At 41.1% G+C, this 15,057-nt stretch overlaps 2 protein-coding genes across 2 annotated transcripts in view; both read right to left on the minus strand.

Moving 5' to 3' along the window:
• LOC145460097 (uncharacterized) overlaps positions 1 to 7,223 on the minus strand; it is a 31,512-nt gene extending 24,289 nt beyond the window's left edge. The window contains exons 1-2 of the mRNA XM_080338472.1: positions 7,079 to 7,223; positions 994 to 1,305 (exon numbers count right to left, since the gene is read on the minus strand). Coding sequence (XP_080194598.1) covers positions 994 to 1,305; positions 7,079 to 7,145 — 379 coding nt within the window. The 5' untranslated portion in view covers positions 7,146 to 7,223. The remainder of the gene's footprint in view (positions 1 to 993; positions 1,306 to 7,078) is intronic.
• A 4,144-nt stretch (positions 7,224 to 11,367) lies between these two features.
• LOC145432502 (uncharacterized) lies at positions 11,368 to 11,688 on the minus strand. The gene has a single exon (XM_080309478.1). It carries the CDS (start codon positions 11,686 to 11,688, stop codon positions 11,368 to 11,370), a length of 321 nt encoding a protein of 106 aa, XP_080165604.1.
• Between the last annotated feature and the right edge of the window lie 3,369 nt (positions 11,689 to 15,057).

Here is a 15,057-nt window from a genome sequence, read left to right on the forward strand (position 1 = left end):
GCTATTTAGCACACAATAAAAGTGAGTGTGGACATATTTTCGAACTTCTCATAATATAAATGATAAGATATGGTAACCAAGACTTCAGTGAACCTAACACAATGCGGATGAACCAGGGGACTGCACTTGCTTGCATCCAAAGACAAGACCTTGATCAAAGAGGCAAGCCGTCAGATTTTCATTAATAAAATTCAGCTACTCATGCAGTAACAGATGATTTTATTGCATGGGTGGGTAGTGGAGATTTTAACCGATCACATCTGAGAGAGAGAGATATGATATTCTTTCTCGCCTGCACCATCGAGATGCTTTGGCGACGGAAATGCGATACGGCCCCATGAGGTCATCTAGTCTGCGCCCCCGTTTTTTTTTTCTCCTCCATGCTATCCGTGATTGCTGAGCGCCTAGCAGGATAGCTGCGGATACCATTTTTCGAGTCTTTGGTATGACCCGGCCGGGGATCGAACCCACGACCTACCGCTCGAGAAGCCGGACGCATAACCATTACACTATCTCGCATTAAACTTTTATCAATCCCAGATGAAATATTGTCAAAGTGTAATGGGCGGGTTAATATAGTAATTTCACATAGTAAGCTAAACTCGCTAGCATCTCTTCAATACACGAACCACATAAATAAGCGTTCCCCATGACAACCAATCTATACTATTTATTAACGTTATGGTTTGGAGGGAATTGAGAAATTGTAGTTACACCACTTACTTACATTGGTATCCCACTAGTGCTAACCGGAGTCAGTGATGCACATCAACTAATTGTAGTGGGGTACACTTCTAAATGCGATCGTGTATCAAAGAAGTATCTAATACTTTCGAGATTTAGGACTTTGTATTTACTTAATGAACATTAGAATGATAAGACAGACGGTGGAACGTGGAACCAACAAGTGTTCCATAATTTTGACTATAATATTGCAATTGATCAAAATAGAAAGGAAAGGACATAGAAGATTGGCTGCTAGTTAGAACTCACTATAGACTTCGACGGATGAATCATCTTCACTTGTATTCCCCGACGAGCCCCCTTGGTTCCCAGAATCTGCAGCCGTGAAGGTGTACGTTCCGGCATCGTCAATAAATAAAGACGTCACAGTGTACGAATATATTCTGGACACGGAGTCCGGGTTAGTGTCCGCCGTGGAAGCATCCCCCACTCCAAAGTTCGGCGTTTGAACCTGGACTGTGACACCATCCCAACCGGAATCGGACGTTACATTTACGTAGATCTCTAACTCTGAATCACCGTCACTCCCCCAAAATGCTTCAACGGGCGATGTTACAACAACTGTAAAACGAGTCACTTGATGTACACATGGTTATAATGACTTGAGTCACAGTTTTTTGATGACTCGAGTCATTTTCTTAAAATACGGAAAATCAATCAGCTTGAGTCAATTTTTGTACTTGAGTCATTTCGCATGACTCGAGACTCCGATGGCCAAGACAGGCATTTTATTTTAACTTTGAAGAATAGACAAGTTACTGCATTATTCTTATTTTGTCTACGGTATCATCACTGGTACTTGAAAAATATGGGCCAGAAACTTGGAAGATTGAAGACATTAGATTGCGAATGCGAGGCAGTTGTAAAATCTAGGTTCAACACGACCGAACAGTGGACTCAATGACTAGGACTCGAGCCTCTGCTCTCCGACTTGGACTTGACGGTGAATTGAAAATGACTGGACTTGACTCGAGTCAAAATCATAAAAGTGAGAGTGACTTGCGACTTGGAGCTTTATGAATTATTCACAGCCCTGCGTATGTATCACGAGTGCATGCTCAAGAGGTGGTCAACGTCAGAGTAGTCATTGTCGGTACTCAAGTAGAAAGAAATTATATTTTACTCAATTACAATTAGAAGCAAATGTTCAAACTACGCAAGAAGTGGAAGTAGAACACAAAAGTCTGAAAAGTACTCAAGTGAGCGGTAGAATCGGATGAGGGTCGCATCTTTTTAGCGGTTGATTGGAGGTGGCTATACTTACGAAATTGCGGCATTCATCTAACTTACGTACAACGACTAATGACACCGACACGACAGAGATACAGTTTCTGAGATTATAATCGGTTATCGTGATACAGCTCTTTTACCCAGTTTCATGAAAATTTCAATCGTGAAAGTAATGCAAACATACCATACAACTACTGTATGCTTTACAAAGCCAAATTATTAAAAGTAAGCAGTTTCACCCAGATAGGGTAACCATACGTCCTCCTTATTCAAGAAATGTCCTACCTTCGCCAAAATGTTCTACTTTTTGGCAATTTGTCCAATTTTGTAGATTAAAATACCAAAAATGAGTGTTGAATTTACCTGAGACTGGTATTTCGGGAGTCGAGTTGGAAAAATGCCCCCTTTTTTGGTCAATCCTATGACATTAGCTGTATAAATTAAAATTCTCTTCCGCTAAAGTAACTTTAGCGGCTTGTGAAAAGTGTCCTTCTCTAAGAATCTTAAAATATGGTAACCCTACACGCGACAGACTTTGGTGGGAGCGGAATTTGTCAAAAAACAAAACCTATTCGAGTACCCCGAAAAAGCAGAAGTAGTTCTTTACTGACCCCCTGCCGCTGCCTGTACACTGTACAGTGCATGCTGCACATCTGTATTCTATGAGATGATTGAAGTTTTGATTTTGGTTCAGAATTAGCCTGCAATGTGAATTGGTTATGTTTAGTGTATAATAGCTAGAGGATTGTCATACACTCGGTGGGTTGCTGAGATTGAGTGCACACGCAATAAGGGCATTGGTGTCCGTCCGTGCCCATATAACTCTAAATAGGCTAATCGAAGTACAGAACTTCAATATTGCAGCAAACAATAAGTTCATATTGTCAAATTTATTCCACTGGAAGCTTTTTGACTGGCTCTCTTCAGCAGTGAACGCCAGTAAATGAGGTTAACCAAGTTTGAAATATAGAAAGTATTTTGTCGTTGTGACGTAATAATGACAAGTACACAGAGTCGCTAACGGCAGTAAACAACGCACTTACTACTTGTCCGTATGCACTCAATCCAACCAGCCCTGGACTATGGAAAGAACTGTAAGGCTTCAAACGCCAAATTATCATAAATATATGCAATATAACTTCACATCACTCGCTATAGATTGCACAATGCACATGTTAAAAGATTGACTTATCCGAGGACCGCGGCGTACCAAACCTGGAGCTAAAGTCTAATATCATTGATCAAAAGATGTTAGATTCAATTAGTATCGGAATGCGACAGAGCCATGACAGAGGTGACGTGATAATCACTATGGTATGGAGGAGAGGAGAATCTATTCTTGCCAATCATGCAATTCAATAACATACGCAGCAAAAATGCAATTTGTTAATTGAATCGTGATGTGAGATGTGATAGGCATGCATGATAATGCATGGATGGTATAGACGAGACACGAGAGGCTCGACATAACAGCTATCAAAGCCGAGGTTAGGTAAGGAGCATCTTACCCAGAAGTCGTTTCCTTCAAAACCTTGAATCAAATTATAAAAAAATGAAACGTGCCACACGATAATTCCAGTGCAAACAACAGAATTTGAGATTCCTAACGTGCCGGCTTGCGGCATTGCCGCAATTTGGCAGTAGCCGACATATGCTTCAGCTTCTGCAATCTGCCTGCAGCTACTGTCGTTCAAGCGTGAAAATAACACTACCATAGATGAAGAAATGAACAAATACAAATTCGTCTTGGTGAGTTAGATTAATCGATCATATCAAAATTTTACACTGTAAGTACTAACGTTTAGATCGTTTAGATACATGTACTGTATAATAAGTCCGAAAATACCACAACAGATATTGGTGTTGTTGATTTCTTCGTTCTGAAGCAACCCGAAATCGTGACTAAGGCTGCGCAGTCTGCTCTGTGCGGTGTGCAGTGTGCAAGCACGTACAGCGATTCGAGTACGCGAATCCGAATTGAGTACTAATTGTAATGATTCGAGTCGAGTAGTGAGAGACGATTTCCTTAATACTGAAAGTATACGCCTCTTTACGCTAAGAGAAAGACACAGCGAAGGAAAGTGTCTGAAAAGCTGGACGGACGCCACTAGATAGAAATGATTGAGAGACCTCACGTAGTCCTTTCAACATTTTCCTATCTGTTTATTTCATTGGACTGTATCTTGCACATCGTGAGTGTTGAGCGGATAAATATAAGAAAAGTGATGTTAGCAAACAATATAATTGGTGAATTATAACGATTTTCCAATTAAAGAAAGGGTTCTATTATCTGCTCACCACGGATAATGTACAATGTGATTCCCGAAACGCAATGCGAATGCGAATAAAATTCGTATGAATATCGTCATTGGCCGATTAAATACAGTTATCAACCACTAAAACAGTGATCCAAAAGTCCCACCGGTCGCGACGATGTAAATTTGCCAGTGTTGGGATGACTCGAGTCATGACTTGACTCGAGTCAGACTCGAGTCACCTTTTTTGTATGACTTGACTTGACTCGAGTCACTTTGCTAAAATGACTTGATTTGACTTGACTCGGCGTATCAGAAATGTGGATTGACTCGTGACTCGGAGCAAAATTCACGAGTCAATTTCAAGTCATCAAGTAATCGGTGACGATAAAAATCACTGTATCTAGCATGTTCGGATTGTTCGTCAAACGCTGGCGTAACTCGTGACAGCGACGAATCATTCAATGATCGTGCGTTTTACTGAGCCTACAATATTCTCTCACAAATATGTTGACCACAAACGAAGCGATCAAAGCTTACAGCTTACGTTGTCGTAAACTAGTAGTGAAGTAGTTTAATACCAAAATATCTCTTTCTGTTCTCTGTTCTTACCTTATCCGAATCTTTTGTTCTATTTTGAAATTGAAATCGAATATAGTTTATATACTCCTCAACCATTGGCGCAGACACGAATTGTATCATATCAATATGTATAAATGGGTAATGTATTGCATCTTATCAATTCGTTTCTTTATTCTTTATTTTAGCTGGTAACTATAAACTGAGGCTATGCAATTGCTTAACGTAGTTTAACAGTTCTGTGTATGCGATACAGCCCCTTATTGCATATATATTTAACTCTATATTCGTTCGTCGGTTCAGAATCAATAACCAATTAATATGTAATTCAGAGAGCTGGCGAAATGTAATGACGTAACCATATGCTTCATACTTCGAAAAGGCAACTTGACTTGAATTTTGACTTGACTCGTGACTTGACTTGACTTGACTCGACTTGACTCGAGTCACCTCCAAAAATCGAGTGACTTGACTTGACTCGAGTCACCTTCGAAAATCGATTGACTTGACTTGACTCGAGTCAAAATGTGCAATGACTCGTGACTCGAAGGTAGTGACTTGATCCCAACACTGAAATTTGCATGTCTGTATGATCGCTTGGTTTTATTCGGTGTTGCCCTGCGCATTGACGAATGAATGGATGTTTCGAATTTCTGTCATTATTATTGTTATATCACTCTTCGGTTTTCCAAATATGTACGATTTCGCGTCGCGGCAACAAATGATGGAAATGGGGTATAGCAAAGAGAGTAATTGTGTTTTCCGAGATGAACTGTTATTAGAGCTGGGCAAAATCGAGTATCCGAGTTATTTGATTCGATAATCGAACGCTTAGAGTAGAATCGAGTCGCGATGATTATGACTGCATATACCATAAGTGAAAAGTTCAAATAGTATATGTAACCTACCTTTTATGCAACCACAAAGAATATATAATGCCAGATCTGCATGACTTGAGATTTTTTTTAAGTGAGTACCAGATCATATACCGGACCATGCACAAAAAACTTTGTTCAGACTCGTACGATCCCGAATTCCCACTTTTCACAGAGGACAATATTTTCCTGTGCGAGCCACATTTCTACCGCTGGGGTCAGATTTCAAGGACAGGACTATTCAACGCCAGTCATTTTGGCACTTGGTCCTGGACCTATGAATATATCCAAGGCTTTGGTCAGCATCTGTCGGTTCTAGAAGGTCATGTTCTCTTTCGCCTCCCTGGTTATAGATGGGTGTAAAGTTGGTGAATGCACTCGAAGAAACTTTTTAGATGATATAGTCAGGATCACAGGGATAAATAATATCATATTATAAGGATCAATGGGTGTCGAATCTGTGCAATTTCCGCTTATTTTTTTGCAATAGTGCCGCCAACCGTATGGCGTTCATTTTCGACTATAGAATGTCGCCTATGTCGTTTTTCTGTATACACATTACAGTAGGTTTATGCTATGCTAGGTTCAACGTCCAACTTGGGTTGACGTATTGTTTGTTCATGTGATTATGTACAGTCGCCGCATTGTGCGTGAATTGTAATGGAATTCATAAAACAAACGGACCATACAGTTTATTCTTTCCACACTGATAACGATTGAAACATATTAGTCTATATTTCTGATGATGCATCAAGAGTGCTTCTCCAAATATTAGGATATTATTCGGTACAAGTGGGTCACTGCTTTTACATCACATCGAGTCATCTCGGTATTATGATAAATTATATTATTTTGCTCGATACCGATTCTGCGGTACGAACGCAAACAAATGGTCTGGTATCAGATAATATATATAGTGTTCGCTATATGCGGTAGAATTAACTGCCGTATGAATTTTTAATACAGTTACAGTTAATTAATACATTTAATTAATACAGTTACCGATGCCTTCGGTCCCGATGGCGGCTTATTTATTTTAATCGTGTCCGCATGCTGTGTTATATCATAGTAATTGCGACCCACGGTGCTACCCCGTAGACTGTCCCGAAATTCCTGCCAATGAATTGAGCCTAAAAGTCCATCTTAAGAACCTGTCAATAACAACGACTACTTTCGCCGGCTGTTTCATATAATAGTAGGTTGAAAATGCCCCGGGCACACGCAACCCCCGTATCAATCTTCTCAAATGATTTTCTATTAGAATTTTTGTTTTTAGCGATTATATATAATCTGCATTAATTTTATCTTACTCGATTGAGGTCTCGGTTATATCGGCATTTCAGCTTTTATATGTCATTACATTGCAACCGTTGGGCAAATAATCAAACACGATACCTTGAGCGTTGCTTTTCCCTGAGTATATTGAGAGTATTCCCACCGCAAGAATTACTATGAAACGCATGGTCTTAAAACTTAACCTATGCTGACAAAACGTAAACGTAAAAGATTATAGCGATGCCATTAGAACTCTGTGATCACCAGAGCCACTGCTAAATCACTGCTCTATATCCTACTGGACCGACTTTGCTGTGGTCGAATCTACATTCGGATGGAGAATGAAGCTGCTTGCACAACATTGCATAGTGTTTGCACATATTAAATCAAGAATGTGTAAATATTAACTATGCGCATTAATCGGCCTAGTACATTTTATTGAATGTTTTGTTCAGTAAGTAAGAAAGCAGTAAGTTGATATCCTGTTGGTTTCACACTATTTTTATATACAGCGGTCGCTTTTCGGCATAGTTGAGGTTACGAGGCAAATGAATATGACGCCACGATGTTGCAAATCCAATATTTGAACGGGACAAGTGTCCCTTCCGTCTTTTCTTGTTTCTTTACTACAGGCAATCACTACGTCTTAGGATAAAGATATCGTTGTTCAATTCAATATTATTTGTTATTGTTGTGGACAAGCCTGAATTAATTCGAGGCTCTGGAAACGATTATGCACATCTCCAGTTGGGTAAGATTTTGCGGGATTGTTGCTGCGATTCCAGCTCTAAATTACCGAGGGCTTACAACGCGTCAGGGAACCTTCCGATTAGAATGAGTCTGGTCCTGGATGTGTCCATGCTATTGTATAGGGCAGGGGTCGGGAACCTTTTTTGACCGAAGAGCCATATTGACCCGATATTTTCAAATCTAACTTCCAAAGAGCCATAAATGTCAATCGACTGTTACGTTACAATTGAAAATTAGTGACGTATTGGTAGCACTAATACATGAAATTCGTAGTGTGCGCCATATTTTATCTGCTCACATGCGCAGGTGGAGCCAAACATGGCCAATACAGCAGTACATACATTGAAGCCTTCAATGATTTATTGGTATTTTCTATTGATGTTCATGAATGACTAGATTTTCAACAATTTTACTCCCAACATCAAGCAATTGCCAAATTTATTATTCGAAAATAAAGCGGGATAGGAGAGGTAGTGCACAGGTGAGGCACAGATGGACCAAGCCTCACCTGTGATAGCACAACTCATCGTAAATAGCTTAGAATTTATAATCAATGATAATAATCGAAATATATTGTCGCACTGATTCCGAATATCTAAATATAGACCGACTTCTCCAGTATTTGGCTATCAAAACCTTGCGCTATACACCTACATTTTAACGGCGTTACTGAAAAGCTACTAACCAACAAGAACATGGATAGCAATGGCGTTTTTTTAATTTGAATTTCTAATTGTGAATGTCACTTCCAAGGCAGTTCATTGCTCGGCGTAGATCAGGAAGAAAATGTGTATTTGAAAACTGCATTGTCATACAAGCGTCGTCATGTATACTATCCTCTATGATCAATCAAGGTATCGTGTAATCCAGGGGTGGGCAACTATTTTCCTCGGCGGGCCAAATGAGAAAAATAAATACGTTGGCAGGCCGAGTGAAAATTTTTAGCTATATTATCCAGCATATTTTAATTTTATTTCTAAATTACATTGTTAATAAATGCTGCTAAAAAATATTTTGATATTAGGCAATGAGCAAGTGACGGTTAATTAAAAAAATATTTATTTGCTGTCATGATTCGAAACGAGGTTAAACATTATACATTTTAGCTCTCTTTCAACCCCTATCCACGTTCTTCTATTAAGACTTTAAAACAGTGGTTCTCAAACTTTTTAGGCATGTTAGGATAGGATACCGAACAATTTCACGCCTCTTATAATGATATCACAAAATATTAAAAAGTGCAACCAGAATGCTAGCAATACCAACTGATAGTTTGATGACATGAAAGAATATGGCTGTTGATGAAAGAATTGTGACATATCAAAGTCGGACAATACACAGAGCAACAACTATAAGCTGGGGCCCGGGGGTATATCGCGCCGAGCGCGAAAAAAATTCTCAATAAACTTCGGTTTCGCGCCACCCTTTAGATGCTTTCACGTCTCCCAGTTCGAGAACTACTGCACTGAAATGCATATGCAATATAGTAGGCTACAAAGCTTATTTTCTTGGTCGCTGCCTTCCGAGCAGTGTGCAGATTAAGTAGCCTTTATATTGAGCGAATCTTGTAGTTTTTCTGAAGTTCGCCCTCCCTTGACCGAATGTATCGTGGTTTTGTCATAATACCGATTTTAATTAAAATCCTTAATCTCGGCGACATGCTCGGCAAAAACTGAAAGGACGGGTTTACCTCTGACTCGAGTATGCGAATATTTCGTGCTCTAAATTCTAAACCTAACTGCGGAAGTCTGTAAACCTCGATTGGTCGTATCGTACCTTATTTGAATTTCAGTTTTCGGCTTTCTTTTTTTGCATGCTCGTTAATAATAATTTATGGGTCATAGATATGATGAGTTAGTAATCGCGAGCACTGACTGACTTGTTTTACGAATTAGGGATTTGGTAGTATATCACGTAACGAATGGAAACATACATACCGTATAATGCGTAATGTGACAATGACAACAAGTAAGGTTTGACCTAAACTATATGGAAAGAGTGATTTCTTGTGACTTCAATTGCTACTCATACTTTGCCCCATTGCCATTATTTTGAATCTGGATAACGCATGCGAGGTGCGTAGGCAGCGTAAACGTGGCATATTAATGAACAGGCTTCAAAGAAAACGAATTTCCCGATCATTTGATACAGATATGGTATTAGTCTTTCAAAAAGCAGGTTTTATGTTTTGAATTCCAAGCAATCTTTCGCGGGCCGCACGGAATAGCTTCGCGGGCCGCACTTTGCCCAGGTCTGGTGTAATCCAATACGTCGACGCGCGTGATGTCGGATGGATCCATTTCGCGAGTGATGGTAGTCGCCGGCGCGACAGCAACTTAAAATTTTGAGGATTTTGAAAAGGGGGATACAAGACCCTAACCCGGGGTACCCCACTGTCTTGACCTCTCAAAGACATGCTTAGGCTGCCACGAGAATAATTATTCTGGACGTAATGAAAATTTACTAACAACTTGCTGCAATATTGATAAATTTGTTATAAAATTAAAAATTTGTTAAAGAGCCATATCTTATACCCAAAAGAGCCATATATGGCTCACGGGTTATAGGTTCCCGACCACTGGTATAGGGCGAATGGGCTCGTAATAGGCTGCCGCGGAATGATATATTTGGCGCACTTGTTCACTTGCAGCAGCCCCTCTCAGCGGCTACAGCTTTATCGCGTGACGTATTTCGAGAAATACCTGAGTGTCGCGAATTTATCGTTATTCAGTGACTGCTATTAGCTTTCAACTTCAAAAACGCTGACTGACAATCCTTGTAATATTACCGTCGACCGCAAGGTTTCGCTTAAAAGAGGTATGATACCGTACAAATGCTGTTCATTGTTCTGTGTGTCAAGCTCTTCAATTCGTTTCTCTGGCATTTTAGAAATGGGCTTTATTCAATTGGAGCTTATAGGATTTTTCATTGGCACTAGAGACCCCGATTCGAGTAGCACGGAAACAGGTTTTGAAGCGTCGAAGGTTCATCAGATCCTGCGTCATATTTATAACGACAAGGTCATTTTTATCGTTGATGTACTTGAATTTTTATTTTTGGCAGTTTTGGCATCTGGCTCCTGGAATGCCAAAAATAACACGGCCTGTCCATAATGAAACAGCAGCCTGCTGATGACGATACTGCCACTGTTATAGGTAGAATTAGCATCATCCTTGAGATGCGTTTTCTTTCGCTCCAATAAACTCGAAAATCGTGTCCAATTCGCGCGTTACAGCTAAGAAATGGATTATAAAATATTGATATCGCTCTGCATAATTCGGTTACAAAATTCGGGTACATAATTCGTTGATTGTTTAGTGAAGACATTACCTAGTAGACCAGTGGTTCCCAACCTTTTTCGACTCATCGCCCCCTTTTGAAGCTCCACACCGATCATCGCCCCCCAAGTATTTGGAAAATAAAAACAGCACTCCGTCAGCCCCCCAAACATTGGTCTTTGGCCCAGACCCCCCTCAGTCAGTGGGCCTTTTGTCGCTACATCCAGGCCGATTTAATATATCGCAATGCGATATTGCGATATATTACTTAAAATATCGCAGATTAGAGCCCTTAATATATCGCAAATATCGCACCTCATATAAACCCAGCCAAAAGCATTGAAAGCACTGGTTTTGTAAGGAAAAATATCGTATAATGCACTACTCGTGTAAACACGCCAACAACGAATCGAGGTCCTTTCTTTGTCGAGCAAACAAGTCTCCTTCAAGAGAAAAATCAGTGAGTGCAGAGTTGAACTCGTCTTTGCGGTAGTTCATGAAGGAGAAGTCTGCTTCCACACGAGATGTGGTGGGCCTGACCGTTGCTAAACCAGCACCAAACTGACGTAAGGATGCAAAACGCTGTCCAGTGGTAGTCCACACTTGGTTGAAGGACGCACTGTCCTCCACCTTCAGCAGCGAAGCCTTGAATCTGGGCTCCTTGGCAACGGTCTCTCGCAAAAGAAGGTGCTCACTGCTCATCTGTGATCCTCTTGGGAAAGTTGTCATCGAAACCTATGCTTGATGCGAGGCTTGTGCTTTCTGACGAGATGCACGAAGTCAACTGTAGAAGTCTCAATCAAGGCCAAAGGTGTGTGGGGGGCACTTCATCAAATTATTGACCATAGCAGTTTCTTTCAGCCTTCATTTCCATAATTCCATTCAAAGCGACAAGATACAAAATCGATACTGATGGAAGTACTGAATTCCTTTCTGCATTACTTGCCAGATTTTCGAAATCTTCCGAGGCTGCCACACCCATGCACGTGATGAAGTCCTTCAACGTCTCTGCAGTGACTTAAGAGGGCCCCATCTTGATCCCATTGCCAGGTGGTACAACTTCAGCAACGTCGCTCGGGTTGGTGATGGATTCGTCGACGGTTACTCCACATCTCTGGACGAGTTCATCTGCCAATCATTCAATGTTGGTCATTTGCTGCGACATAGCTGCATTGCTGAGTTGCAAAGCATCAAATGTGATCATGATTGATGCCAAGGAATGATCCACGAATTGAAGAATGAGCCACCGGGAAAACATGAATACCATTCAATTACCAGTTCACTAATGATAAACGAGTGTAGCATTGCATACCATGCCAAAGAAGGGTTATAAGCGAAAGACTTCTTTGTTGCATGTAAGTTGATACTCTCTCACGATTTGCTAATAACCATTTTGAAACCTTCGCCAAAGATTTCCACCAAACCGTGATATCGTATAGGGCAGGGGTTCTCAACTTTCCTTGTATAACGGGCCGCATTTTAACAGCAAAAGACGCTGCGGGCCGCAGAACTATGTTACCTTGCATTCATGGGCTACTATTAAATTTAGGATATTGTAGCCGATTTACCAGTCGTATACCGGCATTTAGTACATTTCTATGCATTATAAAGTAATAATGAACAGCGTTCGTAAGTTTGCAGCTGCTGCTTGTGAGAATGTGTATCTTCTAGCGGCGCATGTAAATCCCTTCATGGAGCGTGCATTACATTCGTTGTCAAGACGGTATATGCAACTTCAAATCCTTCCACCAGAGAGCCGAACTCTTTGTTCCAATGCGTGGGTGAGCAAGTATAAAATTACTATAACTTTTGCGTTACAGAGCGTTACAGAGACCATTATCACATTGAGCTCTGAGTGATATGAGAAGAAATCTGGTGTTTGGGGGCATTTCTGAACAAAACAATCAACATTTCTCCTTTCCGTTCATGCCTAGGGCAATGTACCAATAGTTACGGAAGTCAGCTTTGTCAAGTTGATATTTTTCGCTGGTCCCCTCCCCACGTTTGCCCACCCAGCCAGTATTTCTCTGCATATATGTCCACTCTGATGAAATTCAACCAGATAATTAGTTATACAATGTCGGTGGATTCATCCAAGGCTGCGTAAAAGTAGTCTACGCGGCAACGTGTTTCAGAACAGGCGATTAAAGATTGACTAATATTGATGTTACTCGTCTGGTCAGGATTGAATCAGACGATTGCATCTTCGAAATTTGTCTGGTGATGTTGTCCTTGCTGCTAAGTTCCGGAAACAGCAAATATTCGCAAAGTATGTTACGATTTTATTGAAATCACACCTTCTATATCAGATTTCTTGGGTTTAGCGATATTCGAAGCAATTTTAAACGATGCGTCTGTAACGTCGTCGGCAATCTCAACAACCGTTCGCAGTGAGTCAAACACTCTTTAAAAGTGTAGGTCTACTAAGAAGCGGGATTCTCTTGAACCAGAGTCCAGCCGAATAATGATTCAAAACAATAACAATCTGAAGTCGAGCATATATCAAGAAACGAGAGCACATTGAAGAAGTGGTTCTCAAACATTTTTAGTCACGCCCCCCCCCCTTTTTGATAGGGAAAAATTTCGTGCCCCCTTATCGTCATATAACAAAATGCAACCAGAATGCTAGCAATACAAACGGCTAATATTTTGATGGCATGGAAGGTTATAGCCGTTGATCAGAGAATTCTCAAATATGAAATTCGGACTATACACAGAGAAATAACAGTGAGGGATAAATTGCGCGCAGCGCGAAATTTTTTTCAGTTGACCGCACCTTCGCGCCTCCTTCAGATGCTTCACGCACCAAAGAGGGCGCGTGCCCCCAGTTTGAGAACCACTGTCTTCAAGAATGAGTAATCAAACGAAACAGAGACGGTGCGATAAAAGAGCTAAGTATCTAAATTAATTTGTAACAATACCGTGTCATTAGTAATTGCGTTTATAATGAAAGATGTCGCGGGCCACAAAATATACGTCTGCGGGCCGCATGCGGCCCGCGGGCCGCGGGTTGAGAACCCCTGGTATAGGGGCACTTCGTACTGCCCATACTTTGTATAAGAGTCTTCTGCCGAAGAAGGTACCGAATAACTTCAGTCAACGGCTTCATGAATGTTAATACACCACAATCGTCGGGTTTAGTCGCTGCCTTCTTTGTGACGAGGTCGAGCTGATGCGCAAGGCACCACAAACGATAAAACGCTTCCTTGCACAAAGATTCATTTCTTAAGAGGGTCGAGAACCCTGCGGTATGGCCTGTCATATTTCCAGCTCCATCCGTTGATGAACCTATCAGCTTCATGCGTCAATCACAACGCAAAGCGTCCATGATCTTGATAAATTGATCAACATAAACTTTCCCTGTGTGCGAGAGACCAAACAATGCTATGGCAAGAAGATGGCACCCATTCGTGACTTCAGCGCTGCCTGCAAATCCAACACCCAATGGGAATCGAATCCTCAAATCAAGGTGGGAGTCCTGTGAAACCTTATTGTTCGACTCATCGCAGCCAATGGAGAATGCCCACGAAGCTTTCTTGATTTCAGACAGCGTCTGCAAACCAATCGCACATGTAATACGCGACATGTTCGAGTCTTCTCCCAGTGATATGGTGCCCACTTTCGCAGCAGCAGCAGCCAAATTTTCTCGGTCAGTTCGAACGAATTTTGCAAACAGACGAAAACTGAGAGCTGCAGCATGGTTGAATTGTGCCTTGTTTCGAATGGTGATAGTGTAGGATATCACGTCACCAGCTTCGTTCTTCACCGGCGTGAACGCACGCATCGCGATGTCCCTCAGCCAATGACTCTTCCGTCGAGTCGAACAACATCTCTTTGGCGATGACCTCGACAATCTTCTTGTCAACGGAGTAGGACAACCTCCCGTTCATGTCGCCTTTCTTGAAAAAGAACGCTTGCAGCTGAGCCTGAGAGAAGAACTCTTTGAAAGCGTCCGACGCTGCTTCCTGATTATCTCTTGCTGGAATGTACTCCTTCCACTTATTCAGATACTGTTCTCGCATGTGCTTGAGAATGTTTCCTGGATTGAACTTGTTCTTCGTGAACGTTTGG

This window comes from Botryllus schlosseri, chromosome 2 (assembly GCF_051294905.1).
Source record: "Botryllus schlosseri isolate E-star chromosome 2, Bs_hap1, whole genome shotgun sequence".
Lineage (NCBI taxonomy): Eukaryota > Metazoa > Chordata > Ascidiacea > Stolidobranchia > Styelidae > Botryllus > Botryllus schlosseri.

Coding starts and splice junctions, on each gene's coding strand:
- LOC145432502 (XM_080309478.1), bottom strand. CDS start 11,688: ATGAGCAGTGAGCACCTTCTTTTGCGAGAGACCGTTGCCAAGGAGCCC.